Source organism: Hemibagrus wyckioides, linkage group LG09 (genome assembly GCF_019097595.1).
Source record: "Hemibagrus wyckioides isolate EC202008001 linkage group LG09, SWU_Hwy_1.0, whole genome shotgun sequence".
Classification (NCBI taxonomy): Eukaryota; Metazoa; Chordata; class Actinopteri; order Siluriformes; family Bagridae; genus Hemibagrus; species Hemibagrus wyckioides.
The window spans coordinates 14,762,859-14,788,979 of NC_080718.1; the positions used below are offsets into that span (position 1 = coordinate 14,762,859).

Consider the following 26,121-nt stretch of genomic DNA (forward strand, 5'->3'; position numbering starts at 1 on the left):
AGTTATGTTATGTTCTGACTGCCAGAAATCAATTTCTTTGGGTCGTGTAATCCTCAAATGCTTAGCCTGCTGAGTGGATGAAGTGTATGCCTTCCTCATTAGTCACTCTGAATAAAAGTGTCTGCCAACCAAATGAATGCAATAAATTAGGCTGCAAGAACTTTTCAAAAAGACCTTACTATGTGGTGGTGTAAGTCCTATCGTTTCTGCAAAGTCAGGTGCATACACAACACAGTGGGCATTTGAATTAGTTCACATTTTCCTTGTTTTGCATTCTTAAATCTGAATAAAGACTGGTGTTGAGCTCTGACTAAACCAGATAAGATTCTTAGCACAGCTCTGTTGCCTCTGTGGGGAGCTCTTTCTGAACACTGTAAAGCCCTCTGTGGCTAATCTCCATTAATAGTTGGTGTTTGGCGCCACCTGCTGGGCTGCTGTTTAGAACTGATCAGATCTGACACTACAACATTAATGTTTTACAAACAGCATCCCTATTAGCATTTCATATCACATCAAATATCAGAAATACATCTATATTAATGTTCATCTTTAAATTGTATACAGTAACATGTCTTGACTGGATCAAGGGAAATCTCTATTCGGTTAATGTTTATTTTTTTTAAGTAATATAAAATTGAGTTGACGGCCAAGAGAAGGAACCTTCTACTGCACATATAACAAATATTAATGACTAATGCGCTAATTGTACACCAAGCCTCTTGTGTCTTCTAAAGACTTTGTAAATAAATAAATTAATTAGTTAATTAATTAATTGTTTACATTTCTGGACAGCATGACTAAGAATTTGTACCAAGGTTTTTAAAGACATTATAACTGAACTAAAACCTGAGCACCTGTGACCTAATGTATATCACAGTTCACAACTTAAATCTAAAAAAAAGTAATTTATACTGTATGTGCTGCATATGTGTACTGTTATATATAGTACACTACAAGTTTACATTATTTAGAAAGAAAGACTGGATCATAAACCATCATGCCAAGCCCATTTTTTGTGTATGTGTGGGGAAAACTCAAAATCTATCAGAAATAAAAGAGATCCACTCAGGAATCAGCTGCACATACTGCTATGATTAGAAAAACATTGTTCGCTATTGCATGTATACGCAGTGATGTCGATTTTTTGGTGGGTCTGTGTCGATTTTACACCTAATGATCAACACCCCCATGCAATCCATCCTGCTGCCTTATGTCTTTGTTTCTTGGTAGTGACATGGGCAATACCTATCACGCTTTGGAAGCGTGGTCATCCATCTTCCTGGGCTCTCCACCCACGCACTGGGCAGAAGGGTGACGGGGGGTGCGCCAGTCTCCAAAACAGAGTTACACTCATTCATTAGAATTACAAACTGGCTCTTCCCATACATCCTATTATTTTATTACATTTCCTATGTTTATGTGTACTCTGAAATGTACATAATTGATCATATGATCTGTATGTCATGCCTGGAAAGGAGACTTTTAGTTCACAAAGGATCAGATTCAGAGCTTACGAAGCTCTTAATAACTGTTAAGATTACATGATTTGTTTATATATATATATAAATATTATATTATTATATTATAAATTATATTATATATGTATAATACAAATCTGTACAGAAATATTAGGCAAGATCATAGTTCCCTAAATTTCTAAACATGTCCTGACTTTGCAACACTTTCTTTCTATGCACTTTATATAATATCTAAATAAAGTTTGTGATATTCCATCTAAGGAGCGTTTTAATTAAACATCTTTAGTTTGGCACTGATAGTCTTATGTGTGTGATTGGTGAGGTAGATTTCAGCAAAGGGTCAGCTGTTAGTAAACCCCGCCCTGAGCATGGTGTGCATATGTGACCCAAACACCTACGGACTCCCCCCCCCCAGCAAAGCTACGTTTTCTGGTCCAATCTCCTAGCTCTCTCCCAAACCTTATTCATTATCATAACAATTTCCACTCTGAGGATGTGTAGAGGTGGGAACAAACCCACAGTCTGATTTATTCAGTTGCTTTCTGGTTGTAGGAAATGTATATGATCGGTTCTGCTCTTATAGGCGTATGAAAGTGTGTGTGATTAGGTGTCCTGTGTGAATGTGTATTGGCAGCAACAGTAGAGAGGCCTAAAGTTGCAAGATTCGGTGGAAATTTGTAGCTAAATAAACCAAAGAGCCAGGGAAGGACTGAAAGAGCCTCCAGTAAGATATTGGTAAGTGTTAAACTATGTTGTTCATCAAATCAGTGTATGATGTGTTTAGTTACATTTTTTGTCCTACTACTGACAAATCCATAATATTGATTTATCATTATAGGTTTATATCTGTTTTAAGCACAAAATGTTAATAGTGCAAGCCAAACAAAGAAACAAACTTTGAGACATTTTGTATTATTTTGTTTTGCCATGAAATCAAGAAAAACTGTAAAAAAAAAACAAAAAAAAAAAACAAAATGTTTATTATCTGAGGATATGATTGATCTACATACTTACCATATATAGCACATATATATTGTAAGATCATTTGTTATCTAAATATGATCCACAAAACTATGATTTGAAATAAATTGTACTGTATTCTTGGAATAAAGTCATATTATATAAAATTAAGCACTACTACTTTAAAAATAATAATTGGGGAAAAAAAGTTTGAAAAGGCCCAGACAGCAGTGTTTTGGGGCCCAGTGTGTCAGTATACAAAAAACATGCATTGAATATTAGTCTGGTGTGTAATGAAAGGGAATAATCTATTTTAAAGAAATCTCTCTGTGACGTTTGATTAATCGGTGTGTGCAGGGGTCGACAGACCCCCATGCAACACCACAGCACACGCAAACAAAACGGGTGGTGAAACACGGCGCGGCGTGGGCGTACAGGGCACAAGGGGCATGGGAGGGGCACAAGGGGCTGGGGGTAGTGGAGGCTATGCCAAACAATCAGACAATCCACTATACAAATGTTAAGAATGCAAAATATTGAAAATAGTCCAATTAAACCAATGGATATATATGAAGTATCTGTGACATGGAACGGTTTCCAAAACAAAACATTACTGATGTCACTTATTTAAATTCCCTGCAATTTAGTACACTTTAGCTTTTATATCAGCTATTAACTTGGGCCTATTCTCTTCTGATAGATTAAAATAGAAATCTAAAAGAGAAGCTGGCAAGCAGACACAATAGGAATACATTTTTGTGCCTGTGGGTGTGAAACAAAGGACAAGGACATGGAGTGGGACTGAAGCTCTGCCCCCAACAATGTTGAAGCAGGCAAGCCTGAATCCAAACTGCCTCACTATATGAGATATAAAGCTCAAAATAGTGCATAGAAGCCTTAAACCCATCCCTATGTAGTGCACTGTGAGCCATTTGGAGTTTGTCCTTTACGGAAATAGCCAGGCACTTCCTCAAAACTACAAAATGTAATGTGTCAGCCTCAGATTTGGCCTGTACTTTTGAAATGCACGTGAATTCCTCAAACAACCTACAATCATTTGACAGCAGAGAAGACCCTTTCTTTAAAAGTCATTACAACTGAATGTATGTGGATATTAAAAGAGCTTATGGGATGAATTTCAGATTAGCCCTTTATCACGACTGCAGCATTTCAGATGACAGAAGGGGAATGGATGTCGTGTGTATTTAAGCGTGGGAAGACAAACTCTCATTAGTGAACTGCCATCACACACAGTGTGTGTACGCCATTACATTTATCTGTGAGTGACATGGCTCTTTAATTACTAGGTTTCCAAACTTGCCATAATTCCAGCTGCTCTGTCTCACACCCGTGTACACACATGCATATTAAAAAAAAATATTTTTTTAATAGAAAATGCGCAGAATGTAGTCCAGATAGATAACTCAGACATAGACTACTTGTGAAACTGGTTGCGTCACTTTGGGTTGTGTGAAGAGTCGGTGAAGACATGTGCATGCATGTGTGTGTGTGTGTGTGTGTGGGCGCGCGAGAAGCTCGGAGCGCGCGCAGGGAGGAGGTAGTAGAGCGGCAAGCTGTAGGAGGGCAAAATCTATTCAGCGAGGAGAGCCTCGGCTTTGGCTGAGAATCCACGGAGAAGGGGCTGTTCTCTTGTGTGGGTGGCTTTAAAATTAGGCCTCAATCACAAGTACAGCAACTGCTCGATTGCTCACGCCGCCACAGATGAAAATAGATCATGGTGGCAGAAAAACAAAGAATGACGACAAGGGGTTTGATGCTGTGTCAGAGATACTGTATGGAAAGTGTCTTCCTGCCAGCCGAAGGAGGAAAGGAGAAGTCATTTTGCAGTATGGAATTATTGCATGGGAGTACACTCGCTCTCAAAGGTTTCCAAACGTGCGCGTGTCATCTTTCCAGTTACTTCTGCAACATGGAAGCATTTCTCAAACACTACAGAGCAGGAGAAAATATCAAAAATAGTACTCTCGTGTATACAGTAAGCATTAACACGTTGTTAGATTAAGCTGTCGGGGTGGGTCGGAGGTTAGGGTGTCTGTATTGTTAGGGTGAAAGTGTAATGGTCCCATAGAGCTATGAAGGAGAGCAAAATACTATAAAAGTCCATGACTTTTTTTTTTTTTTTTTTTTTTTGTACAAGTGAACACACAAGTGAACACACTCTCTATAAGAGAGACAGCATGTGTCTTTTCATGTCTTTTCAAACTACAGTTGTAATTGTTAGCTACAGCATTCAGGTTTGTTTCTGGCTACAATGAATCACACACTCTTCACTCTCCAACAAAACCATATCAAATGATAGAGTTTATTTGTATCTCTATGAATAACTTTTTAAAGAAAACATCACTCATGTGATGCCGCCTCTGAACCATTAATCCATCTTTCTTCACTTCGAAATACCCCCCCCCCCCCCCCGTTTTATTCTAATAATTCTTTCCTTCATTCATTCAGGGAAGTTTGTCTACGATTAATCTGAACTGTGGTTATCATGAACGCGCTTTTTTTTGCGTGTCGAATTTTCCGGATGTTCCATTTTTGGACAAGTGGGCGTGGTTCAGTCCGCCGGATAAGATCCATCTATGGGAGTGACCTGACCGGAATTCCTGATTTCGATTAGGAAAGTTGGCTGCGCGTTTCTCTCCAATGTGCAGAGAAATTGCATTAAAAACAAACGGCAGAGTGAACTGTGAAACAAGCAATAATGTACTGACCGACTAACAGAGGTGACTTGACGTATAGAAAATTATAAACATAACGCTTAAAATTATCTCTTAATAGACATTGATTCGCAGTCGTGTCACAGTGCGTGCCTCCTATTAGCTGCCCAGCCTTCTTTTATCTCATATCCTTTTATGGTCAATGACGTAGCACATATTGAAAGCCTCCTTTAAATGCCTACTAACGCACGAGCCTCGGTTATCTACCGTCGGGCAACTGAAGGGTGCGAATCAGATTTAAGATATCCAGCAAATCAGAACCATTTCTATGCCCTAAATTATAATGGCTGATTAAACCTGTCAGTGCTTTTGGGCAACTTTGCAGTAGTTTAAAATGACAGCTAACAGTGTGGATAAAGTCGCTGAGTCGCTAACTGATTTCATACGCTCCATTGCGTCGGATGCGTGTTCTATGGATGAGATCCCCACAGATATACCGAGTGGCTTTCCTCATGTAGACGTGGGAAGCGAGGCATCAGGAGGTAAGTCCCCAAATATAAGCGACCCAGGCGCTTCTGCCTCTCTGTCTGTGACATGTCATATAAACCGACCCTATTCAGTTTACCTGCGCAAAAGTTATAAAGTGTTTATAGTGAGAGGATGTGTCTTAATAACCTATCTGGCCGAATAAAACATAAGCCATCAAACAAATCAGGTACACCAAGTTTTTACTGGTATATATCATTTTGTTTGAACTCCACCGCTACGGATTTGTGTACCCAAATTGTATGGAAAAAAATATATAATGTGTTAGAAACTAAAACATAATATATGTGTGTTTATTTTTTGTTCTGTGACAGGTGCTCTGGGAGCGGACAGTTTCTCTAAGGACAAGCGCGTTGCTGACTTTATTGATCCGAACAGCACTGAGAGTTCTCCTCTCGCCTACACGGGCAAAATTTCCATCGGCGCTCAGTGCGCACACGGCAGCTGGAACTCGGACAGCTTGATAAACTTTGTCTGCGCAGACGTACAAAGCGCTGCACCTGCTCTCACCTCTTTCCCTACCGCCTCTCCAGGACCCACAGACCTCTCAGGGGCTCCAGCTTCTTCCAAAGGCCACGAGAAGGATATGGAGCACATGTATACATCACCTCCACCTTATACATGTAGCGCGGATGGCTACCAGGACCCTTCGACCTACCTATCCACCAGTACATGCCCGATAACGTACCAGTCGGCTTCTTACACATCCCCAAAGTCCACTATAGACGGTGCGCTTTTCTCCCTCATCCCAGATTACGGAGGTTTTTACCAGGGCAGCAGCCAAAGAGATGCTCCAGTCTTCCAGGATCGAAAACCGTTCTCCTGCTCTCTGGACTCTGTTAGAGTTCCTCCGCCTCTCACTCCGCTGAACATGATAAGAAATTTTACTCTTACGTGTCCCGTGGACGGATTGAGGCCACCCGCGGACTCCAACCCCCAGAGTGTCCCGTTACGACCAATACTGCGACCGAGGAAGTACCCGACCCGGCCATGTAAGACCCCGGTCCATGAACGGCCGTACCCGTGTCCAGCAGAGGGCTGCGACCGCAGGTTCTCGCGCTCCGACGAGCTCACGCGCCACGTGCGCATCCATACCGGCCACAAGCCATTTCAGTGCCGCATCTGCATGCGCAGCTTCAGCCGCAGTGACCACTTAACCACGCATATCCGCACGCACACGGGTGAGAAGCCCTTCTCGTGCGACTTCTGCGGCCGGAAGTTTGCCAGGAGCGATGAGCGAAGGAGGCACACAAAAATCCACCAAAGACAGAGAGATAAAAGGGCGAGCGCTGCCCAGACATCAGGTGCTCAGGGCACCATGTGAGAAATACATGTCCTTCTGAACCCTGACCACGTGACAAGGAAAGAGAGATGGACAGAGGACCTTACTGACCACCTTTCAGCACGAGACATCGTATTGTTTAAAAGGGTACGTCCCAAACCTTTAATTAACCAGGACATACAGAGTTCAGGGGCACGAGCTCAGATTAAACACATCCACATGTTCTAACTCTGGTCTTGGAGTACCCCCTGTCCTGCACAATTTAATGTATTTCCTATTCTAACACATTTGATTCAACTAAATCGTGTGTGTTAGAGCAGGGAAACCACTCAAATGTTCAGCACGGGGGTACTTCAGGACCTTGGTTCAGCCCTTTGTAGGCTTTAGATTAATTTTATTTATCATGTGTGTTGGAAAGGCTGACCTAACCAGTGAGAGTCTGCGGGAAATGAGGCCTCGAAGGAATTAAAGGTAGCATTTTGAAAGAGATAGAAAAGGTTGTCCACAGAGACTGCATTTGTACAGGGCCTAAAATGTAGAATATGAAATATAAACAAGCAAGAGCTTAACTGGATATATTTTTACATTGTTATTTCACTTGAAGCCCTCATACCTCTCTCTTTTTTTACTCACTGTGTAATATGAAATGACTAAATTACCGATTCAATCAAGTTCCTAACAGTAGCATTGAAACTTGCTTGCAAGCTTAGTTGGTAAACCTCTATTTAGTTAATATACCAGCTTTTCAGGATAAATTGTTTAAATCTTAGGTACAAAGAATTGAAATCCAGTAAAACAGCAATGTTTTCTTGGCAGCTAATTTTACTAATTGATAAACATTACTAGAATGGCAAGGTTAAACCTACATACATTGAATATAATCACATATTGTTCACCTGTTTTAGTCATGTTAACAGGTTTTTTTCTTAAGCCATTTTGTTTATATTATTGCTGTGATTCTTACTTTGCCTACAACATATCTGTAACTCAAATGGTGCAGTTCTGCAAAAAAAGGTCCTAAAGAATGACCCCACTCTCTGCATGGGCAAGGGTAATAAAATCGGTATGTAAAGACAGTATGATACAGCAAAGTACTATGCGATTTCTGACCTGGCCTGTGTGTACAAATCAGAGGCAGCTTTATATGAGTCTTGTGTATGGCACTGTTTATGTATTTTACATGATCAGGGAAAAAAACCCCTGCTGTTACAAGTATGCTATTTGAGCTCTGTATATTTTCTTTCTTTTAAAGTCTTTGGTCCACTGTTTTAAAGTTTGTAACTGATGATTTCCATTGTAACATTCCCAGATCACTTTATAGAATTAACTGCTGCTTTTTGTTACCAGTGAAGTAATGCTCACTTTACTATCTTACTGTGATTTTTGAGCTCATTTTTTTTGTGAAAAACTGGGCCTTTGCCAAGAACTTTACATTTGTTTCTACTGTTCGTTGTACACAAAAGTGTGTCCGGATCATGCTATAAGGTGTGAATCTGTAAATAACTGAATTAAGACGATGTAGATATGCTGTACATGCTGTGCTGTAAAGTGGGGAGTTCTAAAGTGCCAGGCATTATATATTTATACCACTAGAGGCTACCCTTTGATATCTTTGGTGAGACAGGAAGGTAATGTGATTAAACCGAAGATCCCAGTTACACCTGGACATTTCATACTTCTTGTATCTGGGATTAATCCTGATGAGATTTTAACCACATGCCACATGACTGCAATCTGCCTCCATGTGCTAATATGCAAATCAGCCCATTACTTTAAAACAGCAACTTACATCATTGTTCCATAGTTAGTTTATTTGAAGGCTGCTGTGTGAGGATTTTTCATAACCTTTTAAATCTCACTAGTTTTAACAGGACAAACATTCATGGAATGAGTATATCAAATTAATTGACATGTATAATGTGGTCACCTTTGTTAATGGTTTGATTGATCAGATTTAAAATGTTTAAATTGTGTCTTAAGTGAATTTACACTTTCATTTTTGTGTATTATTTCTACCTGGGTGTAATCGTGATGCTCAAGACGAGAGAGAGAGAGAGAGAGCGAGAGGACATTTGCTTTTAAAATAATTCAGACATAATTTTAAGGAAATCAGAAATTTATTGTTAGGATTTAACAGCACTAAACTGAATAATTTACAAAAATATTTCAAGCTTCAATCATGCAGATAACTGTGTAAGTGCTAAAAAATAATTCAAAACTCATTGTGTTATGTAAGGTACTCTTTAGCAGTGGTTCTTAAGTGCTCTTGCTTCACATAGTTGTCATAAATCTTTAGGTCATGACCCAAAAAAGCAAAGCTACCAGTGTGTTGTGCTCTATGTGAATGTAAGGTGACTCTGACTATTTACTGTTTACCGTCAGGCTACCAATACAGACAAACAAAGTTGTGAGCAAGTCAATTAAATGTCTGTATGTGAGAAATACCAGATGCCTTGCAAAATAAAAATGCATGGTCAGAAGTTGTGCAAACTTATTTGACCTTTTTTTTTTTTTTTTTACTGAGAACATATCAATGACCCACTTCATGTCCGTATGCAAGCTTTTGGAGCGTGACCCAAAAGATGAGAACCACTGCTGTAAAGAGTCTCATTTGATTTTGGGCACAAAGTCCAGAGTGAAACAGAAATGTGAGCTTGTTAGGAAATGGATGCTAGATACACAATTACTCATTTACTTCAGTAGCGATATAACATCAGGCCAGTGTGTATGACATACTGAAATGTGAAATACTAAACCGGAAAAGCAGGGGAGGAAAAAAAAAAAAAATCAGGGTCCAGTTAATTAAAACCAGACAAAATATGTCATGGATGTGGATCTTTAGAAACATTTGTTAATTTATTACAGATTATATTTCACCACACATTTTATATACAAGAAATACAAGAAACAGACCTAGTTCTATTATTTGTTGAATATGTAATTATTCAAATAAGAGACTATAATAGAGCAAATCAAAGAGCATTTTGCTTTGAAATGGTCGACACAAACAATCAGGCAATTGAGGCAGTCTTAGCCAGACGGGCCAGATCACAAATGTAAAAGTGAGACACAGCAACAGGTCCAGGAGAGGTCAGAAAAAGTTGTGGTTGTTCATGGAGTCCAGCTTGTTGTCAGGACAATACAGTACCAGGACACACAGAAATCACTAGACCGCCTAGTCTTTCAGTATTCCTTCAGTTGAGGTGGTGATTCCTTCAAAGAGTAACTTTTGGCCCGGGGTAAGGTTCAGCACCACACCAGAAATCACTAGGCTGTGGGATTTCCACCAGCCATAACTCTGTCTGCTCCTGGCCCCCGGCCCTTCTGTCCGCACCCTCGGGAACCTGCTGCATAACTTTATAATAGTGGCAGTCTCTGCCGTCGTCTGGGTCGTAAGGTGGAGCCAAAATATCAAGGAAGGCTGTGGGTCCGTCCACGGCCTCGATCTGATGCAGGTTGTCCCTTTGTGGGTACAGGACACACGGGGGACTCTCCTCAGTGTACTCCCCAACTGACCGCTGCACGGACGGCCGCACGGCGCTCTTCTGGAAGGGGAGCAGTGGGGGGTTGAACGGTCTCCCGCTCGCGCTGTCAGGTGATGAGTCCAACCTGTCGTAACAACTAACCCTGACCTTGCCGTAGAGCACTTTTAGCAAGCCGTACATGTTTGGGTGGTCGTGGAGCGGGATGGAGGAGCCGTGCTTTAACAGAAACACCCCCATGCTGAAGGAGTCCGTCTCGCAAATGTGCATGTAGGTGACCGGTGGACCGATGAGCTGCGGGGGCACACAGCTGCTCTCCACACACCGCGGTACGATCTTCAGATCCGACACCCTGACCTCCGCCAGCAGGTTCCTCAGCTTGCTGTGGTTCTCCATAAAGCCCTTACTGTCCTCACTAACCTGGTTGCGGAAGGTCGCCAGCGCCTGTCGGGCAAGTCTCTGAATCAGGGAGTTCATGTTGTCCTGTGGCATCATACAGCGGGAGACAAAATCCACTTGTCCTGGACGTTAGTTAGCAACTCGAATTCGAGCTCGAGCCTTATGGCAACATTCAAATAGCGCCAGAAACTCCAAAGCACATCAGTCGACTTCCCTGAGTGATTAAACACGAAATCAACAATTTACCAAAAACACATTACTGGAAGTCACGTACAACACGCAAGGCAAGCCATTCGTCATCAGCGCGATCTCCCCATATACAGAGATCTGATCTACACGTCCGCAATGACGAGTTGGCCCTTTGGAACGCTGTGCATTATGGGATATGTAGTCCTGTCTGATCGTAAACGTCTGTAATTCCGGGCGTTATGGACAGAAAACATTCGTGTCCTTACAGTTTAAATCTCCCAGTGATTACCAAGTATCCTGGGTAATGAGTATTTATTTTCTTATGAAACAGAATAAAATATTTGGAAGGAAAATTTTAAGCTACACTACAATACCCAGAAGATCTTCCTGTTTTTGGATAAGCACACATGGCCCACACTTCTCACGCACAGGGCACAGGCCACAGACCCCCAGGGTAACAGAGTCTCCACGGAAACATCATCAGTAGCATAATCAGAGACGTGCTGAGACCCTTAGAGGGGCAGGTTAGGTTAAAAAAAGCATTTCTCTGTAATGTACTACTATAAATACAACATGCATAATACAGAATTTCCCAAATTTAGCCTCACACGTGTGGCTTTAGTGTCAGAAACCCTGAATTCCTCCTAAATACATTAGATCAATGAAATATTTGTATTGTGTTAAGCGATTCTGGCCCTCATGTGTTGGTGCTCATGTGTTGTTGTTATTGTCCAGTCTGGTTACTGGGATTTCTGATGTCCCGGCAGGACATAGCTAGTTACCATGGTGTTTAATAGGAGAAGAAAATTTAAAGATTGTAACAGATCTAAACAGAGCCCATGATTATAGATTTTGGTAACACTGAACCACATTAATCATCTGACAAGAGGCTATCACTCTCGGCTCATGCTGTAGGCTACTCTAGTGAATGTTTAACATGACCTAATAGGCAGGCTGAAAGTAAACATCACCAGCATACAGTTCTGAGTGGTTTCAGATACACAATCCACTGTCCCTTTTATTAGGAACACCGGAACAACTGCTCATTTATGCAGTCATGTGGCAGCAGCACAATGCCAAAAATAATCTTGCAGAAACAGGTCAAGAGCTTCAGTTCAAGTCAAAGAAGCTTTATTGTCACCTTAACCATATATAGCCGATGCACAGTGAAATAAAGCAATGTTCCTCCTAGGCCAGAGGTGCTACACAGAACAAAAAAACAAAGTACAGGTGATGCGGACAAACATAGAGCTAAACTATACTACAAGGTGCATTTCTTTAAAACTAACCATACAACATAAGTGCACAGGATGACAATCATAAGTTCATGTACATGTCAAACATCAGTATGAAGAAAAAATGGGATTTCTGTTACCGTGACATGGTTGTTGGTGCCAGATGGGCTGGTTGGAGTATTTCAGAAATTGGCGGTCATCTCATCAACAGTCTCTAAGGTTTCTCTGGTGTTCTTAATAAAGTGGACAGTAAGTGTTTCGTTGTTTGATACAGCAGGTGGAGTCTCCAAAAATTTCCAGTCCAACTATATCTCAAAAACGACATGAAACACCTGAAACTATCCTGTAAAAATGTAGATGCTGGAAAAAAGGATACACATTTTCATTTTTTTCTCAGCCTTTGCATGGGAAACAAGGTCACAATGGAGTACACACATTTCTGTTGTGCAGACATCCTCTCCATAATCCCCCTTTCCCTTTCTCACATAAACTGTGTAATGTGTCACGTAATAGGACAGTTTTTGTTTGCATAACTTTTTATTGAGTGGAATTTCAATTATGTGGTTGATGACCTCAGAATATTACCCTCTGTCATTAATTGTCCTGTCCCCTCCTCCACTGAAAATGAGTGAGTACAGGGGAGGCATAATTGGTACAACAGTGGGCCTTTATTAGCAATTGTCGCAGCTCCCATGTGTGATCACTTGGACACAATAAAAACATAACCGCAATAATATCTCTATGGTGCTATGCAGGCTAGCCCAACATCTAGTAAGGTGATCAAATCAATGGGAAAATGACTTCTGTCATATAGCAACATTTTTATTAATTATTGATTGTTCAAATGTTGGAAAAGGTGATTAGAATTTCAGCAGAATTTAAAATGGAGTGGAGTTGTGTTTGATGAGTGTATGAAGATTAATATTTGTTGAACTGCTGATATAAATGATGGGGCTGTCACCCACCTGCGCCTATGCATGAGCCACAAATAGGGTAATGGTCAGATTTGCTGTTAGCTCCTAAAAATAAAAGAGCAGAATCAGGGCAGACTTTTCCTTGAACTATCAAGAGCATCAAAATGCTGTATAAGGTTCAAAACCAATGCTTAAATCTTATGTAAAAAAAATTTCAAGTGAAAACCTGTGTTGCAAAATGATCATTTTTATATTACATAACACTCCAAATGTTTTTTTTTTTTTTAATTTGCAAAAATCTAATACAGTATATTAGTAATCTATACAGAGAAAATCAGATGTGTGATCTGTATAAACAGATGATATCACTGTTTTTTGCATAAACTGAAATTGTGTCATTTGCCATTTGGGCATGAATCACAGCCTGTGAGTGTTAAGCCAATCTTTCATATTTATAACAAGAGAGGCATGTGGACAGTTTAGTCATTTCAGTTTATGTGGTTATTCTTGTATACTTGATTCCAGATCACTCTTAATTATTTACATGCACAAACACATTCACTGTAACCATAAAAAGGCAAAACTAGTGAACAAAAAGCAACACACACACACATACACACATACAGTATATATATATACATACACACATACAGTATATATATATATATATATATATATATACACATATACAGTATATATATATGTATATATATATATACTGTATGTGTGTCTCTGCTCTAATTCATCCCAAAGGTGTTCTATGGGGTTGAGGTCAGGACTCTGTGCAGGCCAGTCAAGTTCCTCCACACCAAACTCACTCATCCATATTTTTATGGACCTTGCTTTTGTGAACTAAGGGGCAAAACCCAACCCCTGAAAAACAACACCTGAATTCAATGATTTGGAGGGGTGTCCCAAAACCTTTGGCAATATAGTGTATTCATTTTTCCTGTAAAAAGGAAATACAGGATATCCTGTAATCCTGCAACAGAATTTAAACTGTATTTTTTTCCAGAAAACTAAGTGTGGACTAAATGTCATTTGTAAAACATTCACTGCCATGCAAGAAAACATCTGAAAAATGTTAATGTGAGAGGCCATGGTCCTGGTATGCATAATGTGATGCATGACGTTCGCCTGGACCTTAAAGGCTTCTCCCTGAGCTCAGCTCTAGACCCCAGATGGAACAAAGAATCAGAGTGAAACACTCCACCATTCTCTGATCATCAAGGGCCCTGGAAAAAGCGCACACACACACACACACACACACACACACAAACACACACACAAACACATGCACACATTTTGTGTGTGTGTTTCACTCTGATTCACACACAGTGAAAGAACCTGAACCCTTTACTGAGTCCTTCCTTAGAAATTTTCATGCAATGCTAATTAGAGTTCCTAATAGTGCCCATTAGTTAGAAGCTTGGTCCTTCTAACCATTTGTTAATATGTATTCTGCCTTCAAGAGCTTTATTGTTTCTGCCTCAGAGTTTGCAAACTGAACAGATTTTCAGAGATTGGGGTTTTTCCACCCTTCTCTGTTAATCTAGGCCAGACTGTCAGTAAATACAACTCTTAATGAAGCAAGCTTAATGAGAGGTGTTTGCATAGAGGACCTTGATTGTAACCTATATAGTGATGAATGACTCTTGCTTTTAAAATGTTTAAATGTGACTATGAGCATTTTCAGACAAATGGACAAAACAAATCATGATGTCACACAGATCTTTGCAGCATCCAGTCACTCTGGCTTAGATAACGATACCGTATCTAAGGTAGAGCACATGAAGGAGAAAGAAATAGATCATCAGTAAGGATAAAAAAAAAAAAAAGCCCTTGATTAACTCTTGCCCATAACTCTTGCCTCCCTGTGCAGATCTATGCTAGCAGTCGCTTCAGTTTCAGATCAGTATGTTACAAGGCTTGACTGTTACAATGACTAGTACATTTCCTTTACACACCCATGTCTTATACAATCTACACTATGTTGTAAATAACGGTAAAGAACATACATGTGCAAATAGCGTGCAGATAACGGTATATGGCAAAAATGAGGAGATGTTTTCCAAACTCAAGCACAGATGTCGAAAGTGTAAGGAACAGGTGTAACAAATACACTTAAGCTTGATCATATCAGCCTCACTGCAGCTGCCTTTATCTTTGCATTCATGCTACACAACAGATTTGTGTTTTGCAATACGGTATCACTGTGAACATCATGAATATTTGTCACATTTTGAACTTCCTTCTTGTGTGACTTTCTTCTTACTTGCATCTTAAAAATAACCACAATCATCATCAGTCATAATCATATGTCATCTGCTAATCTGACTCAAATAGGAGATAGGTTATGATATCTTTAGTGTTCCTGTACTACACATTGGTATATACACATGGACTGTCCATCTCATTAGGTACTCTTGCTTTATAGCTACATTCATTGTCTGTTTAAACAGATAAAAACAATTTGATGTGTAATAGAGGTGTACAACCCTGGACTGTAGCCTTTCTGTTGTTTTGCACAAGGTTTCCTTTACAGTGAGGGAAAAAATTATTTGATCCCCTGCTGATTTTGTACGTTTGCCCACTGACAAAGAAATGATCAGTCTGTAAGACAGAATAACAACAAAAAATCCAGAAAAACATTTCAAAAAAGTTATACATTGATTTGCATTTTATTGAGTGAAATAAGTATTTGACCCCTTTGCAAAACATGACTTAGTACTTGGTGGCAAACCCTTGTTGGCAATCACAGACGTCAGACATTTCTTGTAGTTGGCCACCAGGTTTGCACACATCTCACATCTCAAGGAATTTGGGTCCATTCCTCTTTGCAGATCTTCTCCAAGTCATTAAGGTTTTGTGGCTGATCCTTCAGCTCCCTCCACAGATTTTCTATGGGATTAAGGTCTGGAGACTGGCTAGGCCACTACAGGACCTTAATGTGCTTCTTTTTGAACCACTCCTTTGTTGCCTTGGCCGTGTGTTTTGGGTCGTTGTCAGGCCGGAATATCCATCCACGACCCATTTTCAATGCCCTGGCTGAGGGAAGGAGGTTCTCATCCAAGATTTGACGGTACATGGCTCCATCCATCGTCCCTTTGATGCGGTGCGGTTGTCCTGTCCCCTTAGCAGAAAAACACCCCCAAAACATAATGTTTCCACCTCCATGGTGAGATCTTGCATGGAGCCCCAGACTGAGGAAGATTGTCCTTTTGTGTTTCTTCCATTTGGGAATAATCGCACCAACTGTTCTCACCTTCTCACCAAGCTGCTTGGCGATGGTCTTGTAGTGCATTCCAGCCTTGTGTAGGTCTACAATCTTGTCCCTGACATCCATGGACAGCTCTTTGGTCTTGACCATGATGGAGAGTTTGGAATCTGATTGATTGCTTCCTTCTGTGGACAGGGTGTCTTTCATACAGGTAACGAGCTGAGATTAAGAGCACTCCCCGAGAGTGCTCCTACTGTAATCTCAGCTCCTTACCTGTATAAAAGACACCTGGGAGCCAGAAATCTTTCTGATTGATAGGGGATCAAATACTTATTTCACTCATTAAAATGCAAATCAATGTAGAACTTTTCTGAAATGCGTTTTTCTGGATTTTTTTGTTGTTATTCTGCCTCTCACTGTTAAAATACACCTACCATTAAAATTACAGACTGATCATTTCTTTGTCAGTGGGCAAACGTACAAAATCATCAGGGGATCAAATAATTTTTTCCCTCACTGTACCTGTGACCACCACTGACCAGATATTATTCTCAGCACTGCCATCAGCGTGTATATGGATCTGCTGCATAGAAGTGATTAAAGCCGAAGCAATGATACTGACGTTCTAAAACATTTTTTTCTGTTTTTCATAAACACAAACCGGCCAATTTATTAGACACTCATGCACAGTTGAAAGACTTTGGCTTTTTTATCTTTCCATGCACAATTTGTTCTAACCATTTAGCTCTTATGGTGTCACTTTCACAACACAGGGGCATTGTTAGCTGGATGTAATCGGTTGGTGGATAAAAATCTCAGCAATGCTGCTACGTTTGATACTTATCACAGCACCACACACACTACCATGTGAGTGTCAGTGCTTCTCTGTGATGAATGATTCACCATCCAAATATAGGATAGGACAGATAGGATAGAAGCAGGCTCTTAGAATGTGCATAGCAACCAACAGGCAGTAATTTTATATCTGCTACTTGACAAGTATAATGGGTGTGTTTTTTGTAAATTGGTCAGTAAGTGGCAATAAAAATTGAGACCCAAGAAAATTTGTGCATATGAACATATGATGGATTATAAAAAAGGAACGCAAGAGTAGAATTGCACATTATTGGAACATCGAGGCCCTCTAGTGGAAATGTCTCCATGTTTAAAAAACTCAAGGGTCAATATGTCAATATGTACTTTACATGCAACTGAATAATCCACAAATTCATAGCTCAATTGGAAACATTCATTTCCATCATAAAATCATTGCAATGATGCATATGAACAGGAGTTTCAGGATTCTGTAATCAAATTGAATTTATTTGGAATAAGAAAAATGGGCGCATGTAAACATAGCTAATGATCAGTGATGCCAGAACAGATTATAACTATGTGTGAAAGAGTGTTAAATGATATTACATAAGCTGTTTTGGCTGATTCTTTTATGCAAAGCAATGTACATTGGATGGATGGATGGATGGAAGGAAGGAACTTTATTCATCCCAGAGGGAAGCCTTAAATCACTGAAAGAACATCTTTTTAATTTAATTTCATTGTCTGTACCGCTTATCCGATCTATCCTTGGGATCTATCTCAGGGGTCATCGGGCATCAAGGCAGGATACACCCTGGATGGAGTGCTAACCCATCACAGGGCACACACACACACACACACACACACACACACACACACACACACACACTCATTCACTCATGCAATTACACACTACGGGCAATGTTAGAGACACCAATCAGCCTAGTAGCATGTCTTTGGACCTGTGGGAGGAAACTGGAGCACCCGGAGGAAACCCATCAAGCACAGGGGAGAACATGCAAACTCCACACACACACAGTGAGCGGGAGCGAGACTTGAACCCAGGGCGTTGGAGGTGTGAGGCGAACGTCCTGAAAGAACATATGACCATAATATCTAAAAACCTCAGGATAACAAACACAAATTCAGTTTCACAAGGAAGAAAGGACGAAAAAGAAGAAGAATACAGTCCGATGAGTCTGATATTCTGATTTTAATCATGTTTTAAAATAACAATAATAATCACTTTTTTTTTTAAACATCACACTGATCGAGAGCACAAATCTTGCAAGACTTCACAGTGTTGCATGTGTAATGATACCAAGAGTTCAAGAGAAAGGCACACACAGTGGCTATATAACCTAATGAAACAAAGCTTAACATCTCTAACAGAAACAAACATGGCACATTCGAAATCAGTGAAAGTCAAAAGATTTCTAAAGGATAATCCAGAAACATGAAACAACTTAATCACTTCCGACTTTTGATTGTCCTTCATAGCAAACTATTATTTCGTTAATAAATACTGTACATAAATGATTGCACATCTTTCTATCCATAGGCCTTTCTACAAACACTGCCTTCTTCTAAAAATATAGTCTCACGTATTGCACTAGTTACAGAACACCTACGGCATGCTCACACACGATACACAACAAGGTGGACCTCAGGTTCTCTAAAAGCTATTGCAGGATCATTCCAGCTGTAGAGCCTTCACAGAAAAGAGCTTCTAGTCAGTGAATGACAGGAAAAAAAAAAAAACAGGAGTGAGACACAAACTAAACAAGAGTCTAATCTTAGCATCGGTATAGAGCTGTGGAATAAATCACAGCACTGGACAGCACATGAACACCATTTCTTTTCAGCAGGTCTTAAACAAATAAGTGCTAATGTGTGACAATTTTCTTCATTAAAAATAACCTACTTTGCAGTTCTGCTTTTTTTTTTTTAACTTATACATAAACAGTATTTGAGTCAGTGTTAACAATATTATTTATAATGAATAAAGAATTAAGAAATCAAATTACATTCTGATTTCAATCAGTGCTCTCCACAAGAAACAAACAAATCAACAAACATGCATGACACCAGTTATATTCAGCATTCTGCAATAGATAAGAGCCTGTAAATGAATCCACATCTTACACTGTGTGCACTGTAAGCATATTAAATATTAATCACTATGTAATGTTAAAAAGAGCAGCTTAAATCGAAGATGTAAACAACCTGAAAAAATAAAGAAACTAGCTGCAATATAATATTGCAAATCACAGTATTTTTTTTAATTACATAATTAGTACAGATCTAGAAAATATTCACGTTATGAAGTGCATGTTTAAAAGTACACTATATTGTGTACTTTTAAAAACGTTTTGGGACACCCCTCCAAATCATTCAATTCAGGTGTTGTATTTCAGGGGTTGGGCTTGGTCCCTTAGTTCCAGTGAAAGGAACTCTTAATGCTTCAGTATACCAAGACATTTTGGACAATGTCATGCTCCCAACTTTGTGGGGATGACCCGTTCCTGTTCCAACATGACTGTGCACCAGTGCACAAAGCAAGGTCCATAAAGACATGGATGAGTGAGTTTGGTGTGGAGGAACTTGACCATCCTGACCTCAACCCAATAGAACACCTTTGGGATGAATTAAAGCAGAGACTGTGAGTCAGGCTAAAACTGGGATGTCTGCCTTTACATGCAAATGAATGTAATCTGGAGTTGACCCGCCCTTTGCAGTTATAACAGCTTCATCTCTTCTGGGAAGGCTTTCCACAAGGTTTAGGAGTGTGTTTATGGGATTTTTTGACCATTCCACTAGAAGCACATTTGTGAGGTCAGGCACTGATGCTGGATGAGAAGGTCTGGCTCGCAGTCTCCACTTGAATTCATCCCAAAGGTGTTCCATCAGGTTGACGTCACACCAAACTCGCTCATCCATGTCTTTATAGACCTTGCTTTGTGCACTGGTGCACAGTCATGTTGAAACAGGAAGGGGCCATCTCCATGAAATTGTCCAAAATGTCTTGGTATGCTGAAGCATTAAGAGTTCCTTTCACTGGAACTAAGAGGCCGAGCCCAACCCCTGAAAAATAATACCTGAATTCAATGATTTGGAGGGGTGTGTCCCAAAACTTTTGGCAATATAGTGTATCAGGAACTGAGTAATAATGAGTGAAGTATTAAAGCGAATAAGCAATCATCACACCAAGGTTTGACAATCATTTTGTTCTGTAACTGCACTGCCACCTAAACTAGACATCATAAAAAAGCATTAATGGTACAAGTTTTGGAATGAAAAATCGGGTATGTAAAGAGATTTGATATTCAAGTGAAAAAGGATAAGATTATAGTGTGCAACATTTAAAGATCTTTTAGACCAACATCTAACTTATTAGATCTTCTTTTTTTTCCCCCCAAGAAAAATAGAACATATTCACAATGATTAAGAAACAATATGCAAACTATTTAATACTTTGGAAACCACAATAAACTGAGAGACATCTCATACAGGTTAAAGAACAAATTTTTCTTGTTTTAATCGAACATGTAGCCTACTATCTAAACCCAATCATTGCTACATAAATGTACTAAAACAGAGCTAAAAATGTGCTACTTCTCTGGTTACTGTCACTTCTCACAGATCAGAGTGCAGTGTAGTGTAAAATGCCAGACTCACTCACACATCACTTTTGCTTATATGAAAAGCAAGTTGAGTTAATATTGACAGGAAGATTTTTTTTTTTAAATTGTTAATGTGGAATTTTACATGACCCTGGCTACTGTTAGGAGGCATTCCACACAGCACAGACGATACTGGTTATGATAATACTGGTTATGATATGGATATTACAGCCCCAGGCAACAGCACCACTAAAATATCGATTATATGAACTAATGCATTCAGATAATATCAATATCTCGGACATTCACTGTGTGCCACAGCACCTTAAAATAAAGAAAAACAGCTAACAAATTTAACATTTGGATAACACAGTCTTGTAGCATGTGTTGTCAATTTACATACAGAAATTGAAAGTACTATAAATTCTTTGCATGATATTTTTTTTAAGTGGGCCTTGCATAAGTATTCACCCCCCTTTAAACTGTTTCCAGCATTCAATTTTTTGCAAATAAGAAAAATAAAAACAAATGTTCCTCTGAGAACCTCCAAATTAGTTCTGGTGCAATCAGCAGTATAAGTCTACCAGTGCACAAGTGAAGCTTTTCGTGATCTCAGTATAAATACACCTGTTTCTGGAAAAGTTTGTTGAAGAATCTGACTAAGCAAAGTATCATGAAAACCAAGGAACAATCAAAACAAGGTTTAGTTATATAAAACGTTCAAAATTTGAACATTCCACAGAACAACATTAAACAAGTAGAACTCGATGCCAGCAGCGTCAACAGGGATGCCCCCATTGCCAATTAGACTTGTATACCTCAAATACCCTCATAAACAGGAAGAAAGCTATTAAAGAAAAAAGGATTCCATGACCTTGACACCGTTTGGATCAATTCCAAAATCTAATCAATCCATCTGCTAATGTACATGCACTCATTCTTGAGAATCCTGGGCAGATAGACCAGCTGAAAACATTTTTTTGTTTGTTTTTAGTGAGAGAGGTATAAAACAGCCTTCTGCTGGTCCAGCGGCAGGATCCTGCGCTCTCAGTGTTCAATTCCCAGGCAAGGAGCTAACCTAGCCACTGAACTCCAAGCCCAGATAAAATGGGAGGGTTGCATCAGGAAGGGCTAAAACATGCGCCAAATCAAAATATGCAGACCAGATGATCCACTGTGGCAACCCCAAACTGGGAGCAGTTGAAAGAGCAACAAGTGAGACTGATATAAAAATGGAAATAATATGGCACAACTGTATCCTGTGTTTTGGTGGTGGTGGTCCACCAAAAAGTCAGAGATGTAAGTGCTACCACCACCATGCTTCACTGTAGGGATGGTGTTCTCAGGGTGTTGGGTATCCACCAAACATCAGAGCAGAGATTAATGGTTAATGGTCTCAGCTAGGCAGAGATGTGGTTGTGTTGTAACGCTAACACTATCATTATTTATTTGCAACCAAAATCTGACTGATGCTTTATTGCCAAAACTTTGTCTTGAAACTGATAGAACCTTGGTCTTCATAAGCTGCATATTTAGGTATAATTCTCTCTGGGGCCTTCCAGAATAGGTGTATAGAGACTGGCACTTTACTAGCCCACATTTGGAAGTCCTTTTGCAAATAATAGAGGAAACTCTATTCCCTCCCATTTCAATAATATGAGCTATTTAGTATAGATTCATAACATATAACCCCAATTAGGTTTAAGTGCAGGGGGATACTTATGCAAGGCACTGTACAGCAATACTGCATTGATTTGAGCAATGGTTAGATATGAACAGACATTCAATTCCCATAATATAGAATCAGTTTGCATTTCTTCAGAATGTAAACTATTAACTTAGGTAGCCATATGTAGTAGATTTAAAGGGCAGTCTTACCATGTGTCCACAACGTCAGCAGTATGCTAGAACCTTAACAGCACTACGGGAGTGTAAAGGCATTCCACAGAGCAAGTTTTCTGATGATCAGAACAGTAACATGCCATCACTAGACACTAGAGTCCTACAGGACCCTGACCTAAACAATATTCCAAGCAGGTAAGATTAGGAGCGCTACCAAGATGAACTGCCTTTCCACATTTTGCTGAAAAGGATCTCTCCATATGAGATCCATGTCAGATTTTTTTTTTCAGGAATGTTATATATTCTTTAATGCTGTTTTTCTTTATATATATTTGCTTAAAATACAATTTCGATGCACTACATTTGAAACATATACAGTACATTCAGTGAAAGGCGCAAGCCAGACACCTAAACCTCATAACTATCTGACCTCCTGCTCTGGACCCAGCCATGATGGCTCCGTCTCTCCCCGGATGCCCGGGATGCTCCCCACCCAGCCTGATGCCCATGTGGCATTTCCTCATCATGGCCCAGTTGCTCTCCTGTAGACCTAGATGTAAATAAAAATCACAGGCTGAAGATCCTAACAGCATTCATTATAAATAAAACACATTTGATACAACTTTATGACAACAAAACTCATCACTATTTGAAGTCAGGATATGGCAGAAATATCCGGAAACTCCAAATCACATACAAAAAAAATATAAATAAATAAAACCTTAGGAAAAAAGACAAAGAAAATACAGGGAACTGAGAGATGGTCCTTGAAACCCATTGTTTATACACCAAAGAAACATGTGGGATATTCAATGAATAAGTAATACGGAAAAGCAAGACTGCTACAATGAGAAATTAAGAAAAGATTTCCCAATTAACATCTACATTTACTGTTTACTGTTACTGCACAAGCAACCAAGTACAGACTATGTAAATTACAAGATAAACATTAAAAATAAAAATAATTGTAAAAAATCCATGCCATACCTGCTTTTAGTTATTCTTTGGGGACCTGCCTCAGCTAAAGGGGACACCTGGACAAACAATAGGGTTGTAAGAGCAGGTCTTATATGTCTTACAATAGACGATTCATAATGCTTATTTCTGTAGCCAGTATTGTCTCACTGACACATGCAGGGCATAGATTAGGTTGTGTAATAAGCCCCAAGTCTAACAGTGTGGCCTGGAACATACCGTGTGAGCTGTGCAGTAGTGCTCATGCGGAGTGTTCTGGTAATACTCCAGCAGCCTTTCAGCCAGGGCAATGCGTCGCAGGAGGCCTTCGATGAAGCGCCGCAAACGAACTTTCCCGCACATCTCATGCTGCGCTGCTGCTTCCAGAAATTTCTGAATAGCAAGCACTTCCCTACAACCAGTAACAAACTACTGTTATTTTGAGGTGTTAAGTTAACTTAACTTAAGACTAATCTACCAATTAAAAAAAAAAAAAAACACAGACAATTTTGTTGGAATTGTTTTTTTCAGGTTGCACTCACTGTTCCCTCCGTTCCAGCTCATGCTCGGACATACTGAGCTGTTGGCGCAGAGTGGCGATAACCATGACAGCGGCATTCACCTGTCTGCTAAGAGCTTGCTCCCTCTCCAGCACTTCTTGTCGCTCCTGGGCCAGGTGGTGCGAGTGTGCACGCTCACACAGAAGTGCTGTGTCAGTGTGGGCCAGTTCTGAGCTGAGCCGGAGCAGCCGTCGCTCCATGCTGCTACTGGCCGTCCTCATCATGCCCTCCAGCCTCTGCCCCACCGAGGGCACTGGAGCAGAGAGGAGCTTGGTGCCAATGGACAACTCGCCACCAGCGGCACTCTTCTTTGGGGAGGCAGGCTGTTCTGGGCACGTGTCTGCAGTCTGGTCATGTGGAAGGGGATCAGAGCTGAATGGGAACTGGTGCGAACGCGTGTCAGTGCCTGCGTCCTTTGTTGTCTGGGTCTCAGCAGTGGCTCTTTTGCTGTCAGAGCGTAAGTACCCCCTGCTGGCAGGGAGGCTGAGGTTGTGCCTTGGATCGTATGTGTGGTTGTAGTCAAGGTGGGCCCGTAACGCAGCCAGGCTGTGGAAGCGCTCATGCTCTCCACATCGGGGGCATCGGAACGGGGGTGGAGATGGAGCGCCTGCACCACAGGCCTGGCCGTTTTCCACAAATAAGGTTGTGTTGTGCGTGCACAACTTTTGCTGCATGTCAACCTGCCAGTGAAACATTACGATTTCTTAGTAACTGAGGCAGAATTTAATAACCTCACCAAAGTTTTACTTAATGTCCTTGCTTCATGTGCAAAACTAGTCACCTTTGACGTAGTCATATTAAACAATGTAATAGTCTTCAGGCTGGATAACTGAAACCTTTCATGGTAAAATAGTACATTTCTATACACATATAAGCATATTCCTATAAGTAGCAATAAGTCTATGTCTATTCACCGCAATCCCACTCTCTAATGCATGTTCTTATTAAAATATTCATTCACATCATCATCAATCAAATCCCATTATTAAATCAGTATTGGGCCCAGTTCACCAAGTAGGAGAAACCAAACTCCATAGCCTGCATTATTACACGGACTAAGACTAACTGCAATCTCATGCTTTTGGTAGTTAAAAACGCTTCTTTTTTTGAGGATGCTTCAACATATTTCCGTCTGTATTGTCTGATGTACTCCCCCGTGCTCATTACACCATAGACAACCACAGTATTTCGTATGACGTACATGCATAAGGCAAATCCAGAGCTTTTTCTACTAGTGCACAAATGCATATGTCATAAGAATGTGATCATCGGCTTGCTTCAAGCTTTCCATATCAGACCAGAGGAGCTCGTTACAGAAGGAGATGTTCTCTTGAGGCGTGCACTTTACATGACTGTGAGCTCCTGAAAGAGCAGCACAAAGTCGGACCAAGTCATGCAGTCACTCATCTACATACTGTTATATCGTCATCTAGCCCTAGCTCGCATGCATATACCTTCTGAAGCACCGTTTCAGCCTGCAGCCCGGTCCAGGTGAGTTCTGCTGGAATAATAACGCCTTGGCTCGGAAACCGCTTTTCAGATGACGATCATTGGGATCTGTTGGACCTGTAGCTGACTGGCTCTGATTCTCTTGTATATTCAGCTAGCCTGCTGTAACTGCGATATAGGTGTCACAGACATCACTGCTGAAATCCTGAACGGTGTCCTTCAGAGATAACGATCTGGACACGAATACGACACTAACCGCCTTTCCCTGCTACAATGATATTGTCCAGTCGCTAGGTCAGCTACAGTGATTTGATCAGCCTTGCTGAGAAGAAGTCATTAGCATTCAGAGTGCGACAGACAACCGAGTCGATCCATTCGGGAACAGACGGGAGAGCCGAACAAAAGGCGTTGGAATTACAACCATTTCTGTGCCACGGTATACACAAAAAATAACAACACAAGCTCATTAAAGATTATACAATGTCAAAGAATATTAA

At 40.3% G+C, this 26,121-nt stretch overlaps 3 protein-coding genes across 4 annotated transcripts; 1 reads left to right on the top strand and 2 right to left on the bottom strand.

Annotated features, from left to right (window-relative positions):
- The first annotated feature begins 5,359 nt into the window (after window positions 1-5,359).
- egr2a (early growth response 2a) lies at window positions 5,360-9,075 on the top strand. Its single transcript, XM_058399703.1, has 2 exons — window positions 5,360-5,655; window positions 5,974-9,075. The coding sequence occupies exons 1-2, from the start codon at window positions 5,508-5,510 to the stop codon at window positions 6,981-6,983; spliced, it is 1,158 nt and encodes a 385-aa protein (XP_058255686.1). The 5' UTR covers window positions 5,360-5,507; the 3' UTR covers window positions 6,984-9,075.
- Window positions 9,076-9,117: 42 nt separating this feature from the next.
- Window positions 9,118-11,171, bottom strand: adob (2-aminoethanethiol (cysteamine) dioxygenase b). The gene has a single exon (XM_058399704.1). It carries the CDS (start codon window positions 10,916-10,918, stop codon window positions 10,157-10,159), a length of 762 nt encoding a protein of 253 aa, XP_058255687.1. The 5' UTR covers window positions 10,919-11,171; the 3' UTR covers window positions 9,118-10,156.
- Window positions 11,172-18,390: 7,219 nt separating this feature from the next.
- znf365 (zinc finger protein 365) lies at window positions 18,391-25,971 on the bottom strand. Of its 2 annotated transcripts, XM_058400099.1 has the most exons (5): window positions 25,630-25,971; window positions 24,158-24,855; window positions 23,856-24,027; window positions 23,649-23,695; window positions 18,391-23,211 (listed from the first exon to the last, which is right to left on the bottom strand). In XM_058400099.1, exons 2-5 carry the CDS (start codon window positions 24,847-24,849, stop codon window positions 23,070-23,072), a joined length of 1,053 nt encoding a protein of 350 aa, XP_058256082.1. In that variant the 5' UTR covers window positions 24,850-24,855; window positions 25,630-25,971; the 3' UTR covers window positions 18,391-23,069. The 2 variants fall into 2 exon arrangements, with proteins under 2 accessions (XP_058256082.1, XP_058256081.1); XM_058400098.1 differs by lacking the exon at window positions 25,630-25,971 and having other exon boundaries at window positions 24,158-25,622.
- Window positions 25,972-26,121: the final 150 nt, after the last annotated feature.

Bases quoted from the DNA above. Each gene is read 5' to 3' on its own strand.
- znf365 (XM_058400098.1), bottom strand. From the start codon at position 24,870: ATGTTTCACTGGCAGGTTGACATGCAGCAAAAGTTGTGCACGCACAAC. The intron at 23,696-23,855 runs GTATGTTCCAGG...TTGTTTGTCCAG, and splicing joins ACTACTGCACAGCTCACACG to GTGTCCCCTTTAGCTGAGGC. The intron at 23,212-23,648 runs GTATGGCATGGA...ATTTACATCTAG, and splicing joins CAAAGAATAACTAAAAGCAG to GTCTACAGGAGAGCAACTGG.
- egr2a (XM_058399703.1), top strand. From the start codon at position 5,508: ATGACAGCTAACAGTGTGGATAAAGTCGCTGAGTCGCTAACTGATTTC. The intron at 5,656-5,973 runs GTAAGTCCCCAA...GTTCTGTGACAG, and splicing joins GGGAAGCGAGGCATCAGGAG to GTGCTCTGGGAGCGGACAGT.
- adob (XM_058399704.1), bottom strand. From the start codon at position 10,918: ATGATGCCACAGGACAACATGAACTCCCTGATTCAGAGACTTGCCCGA.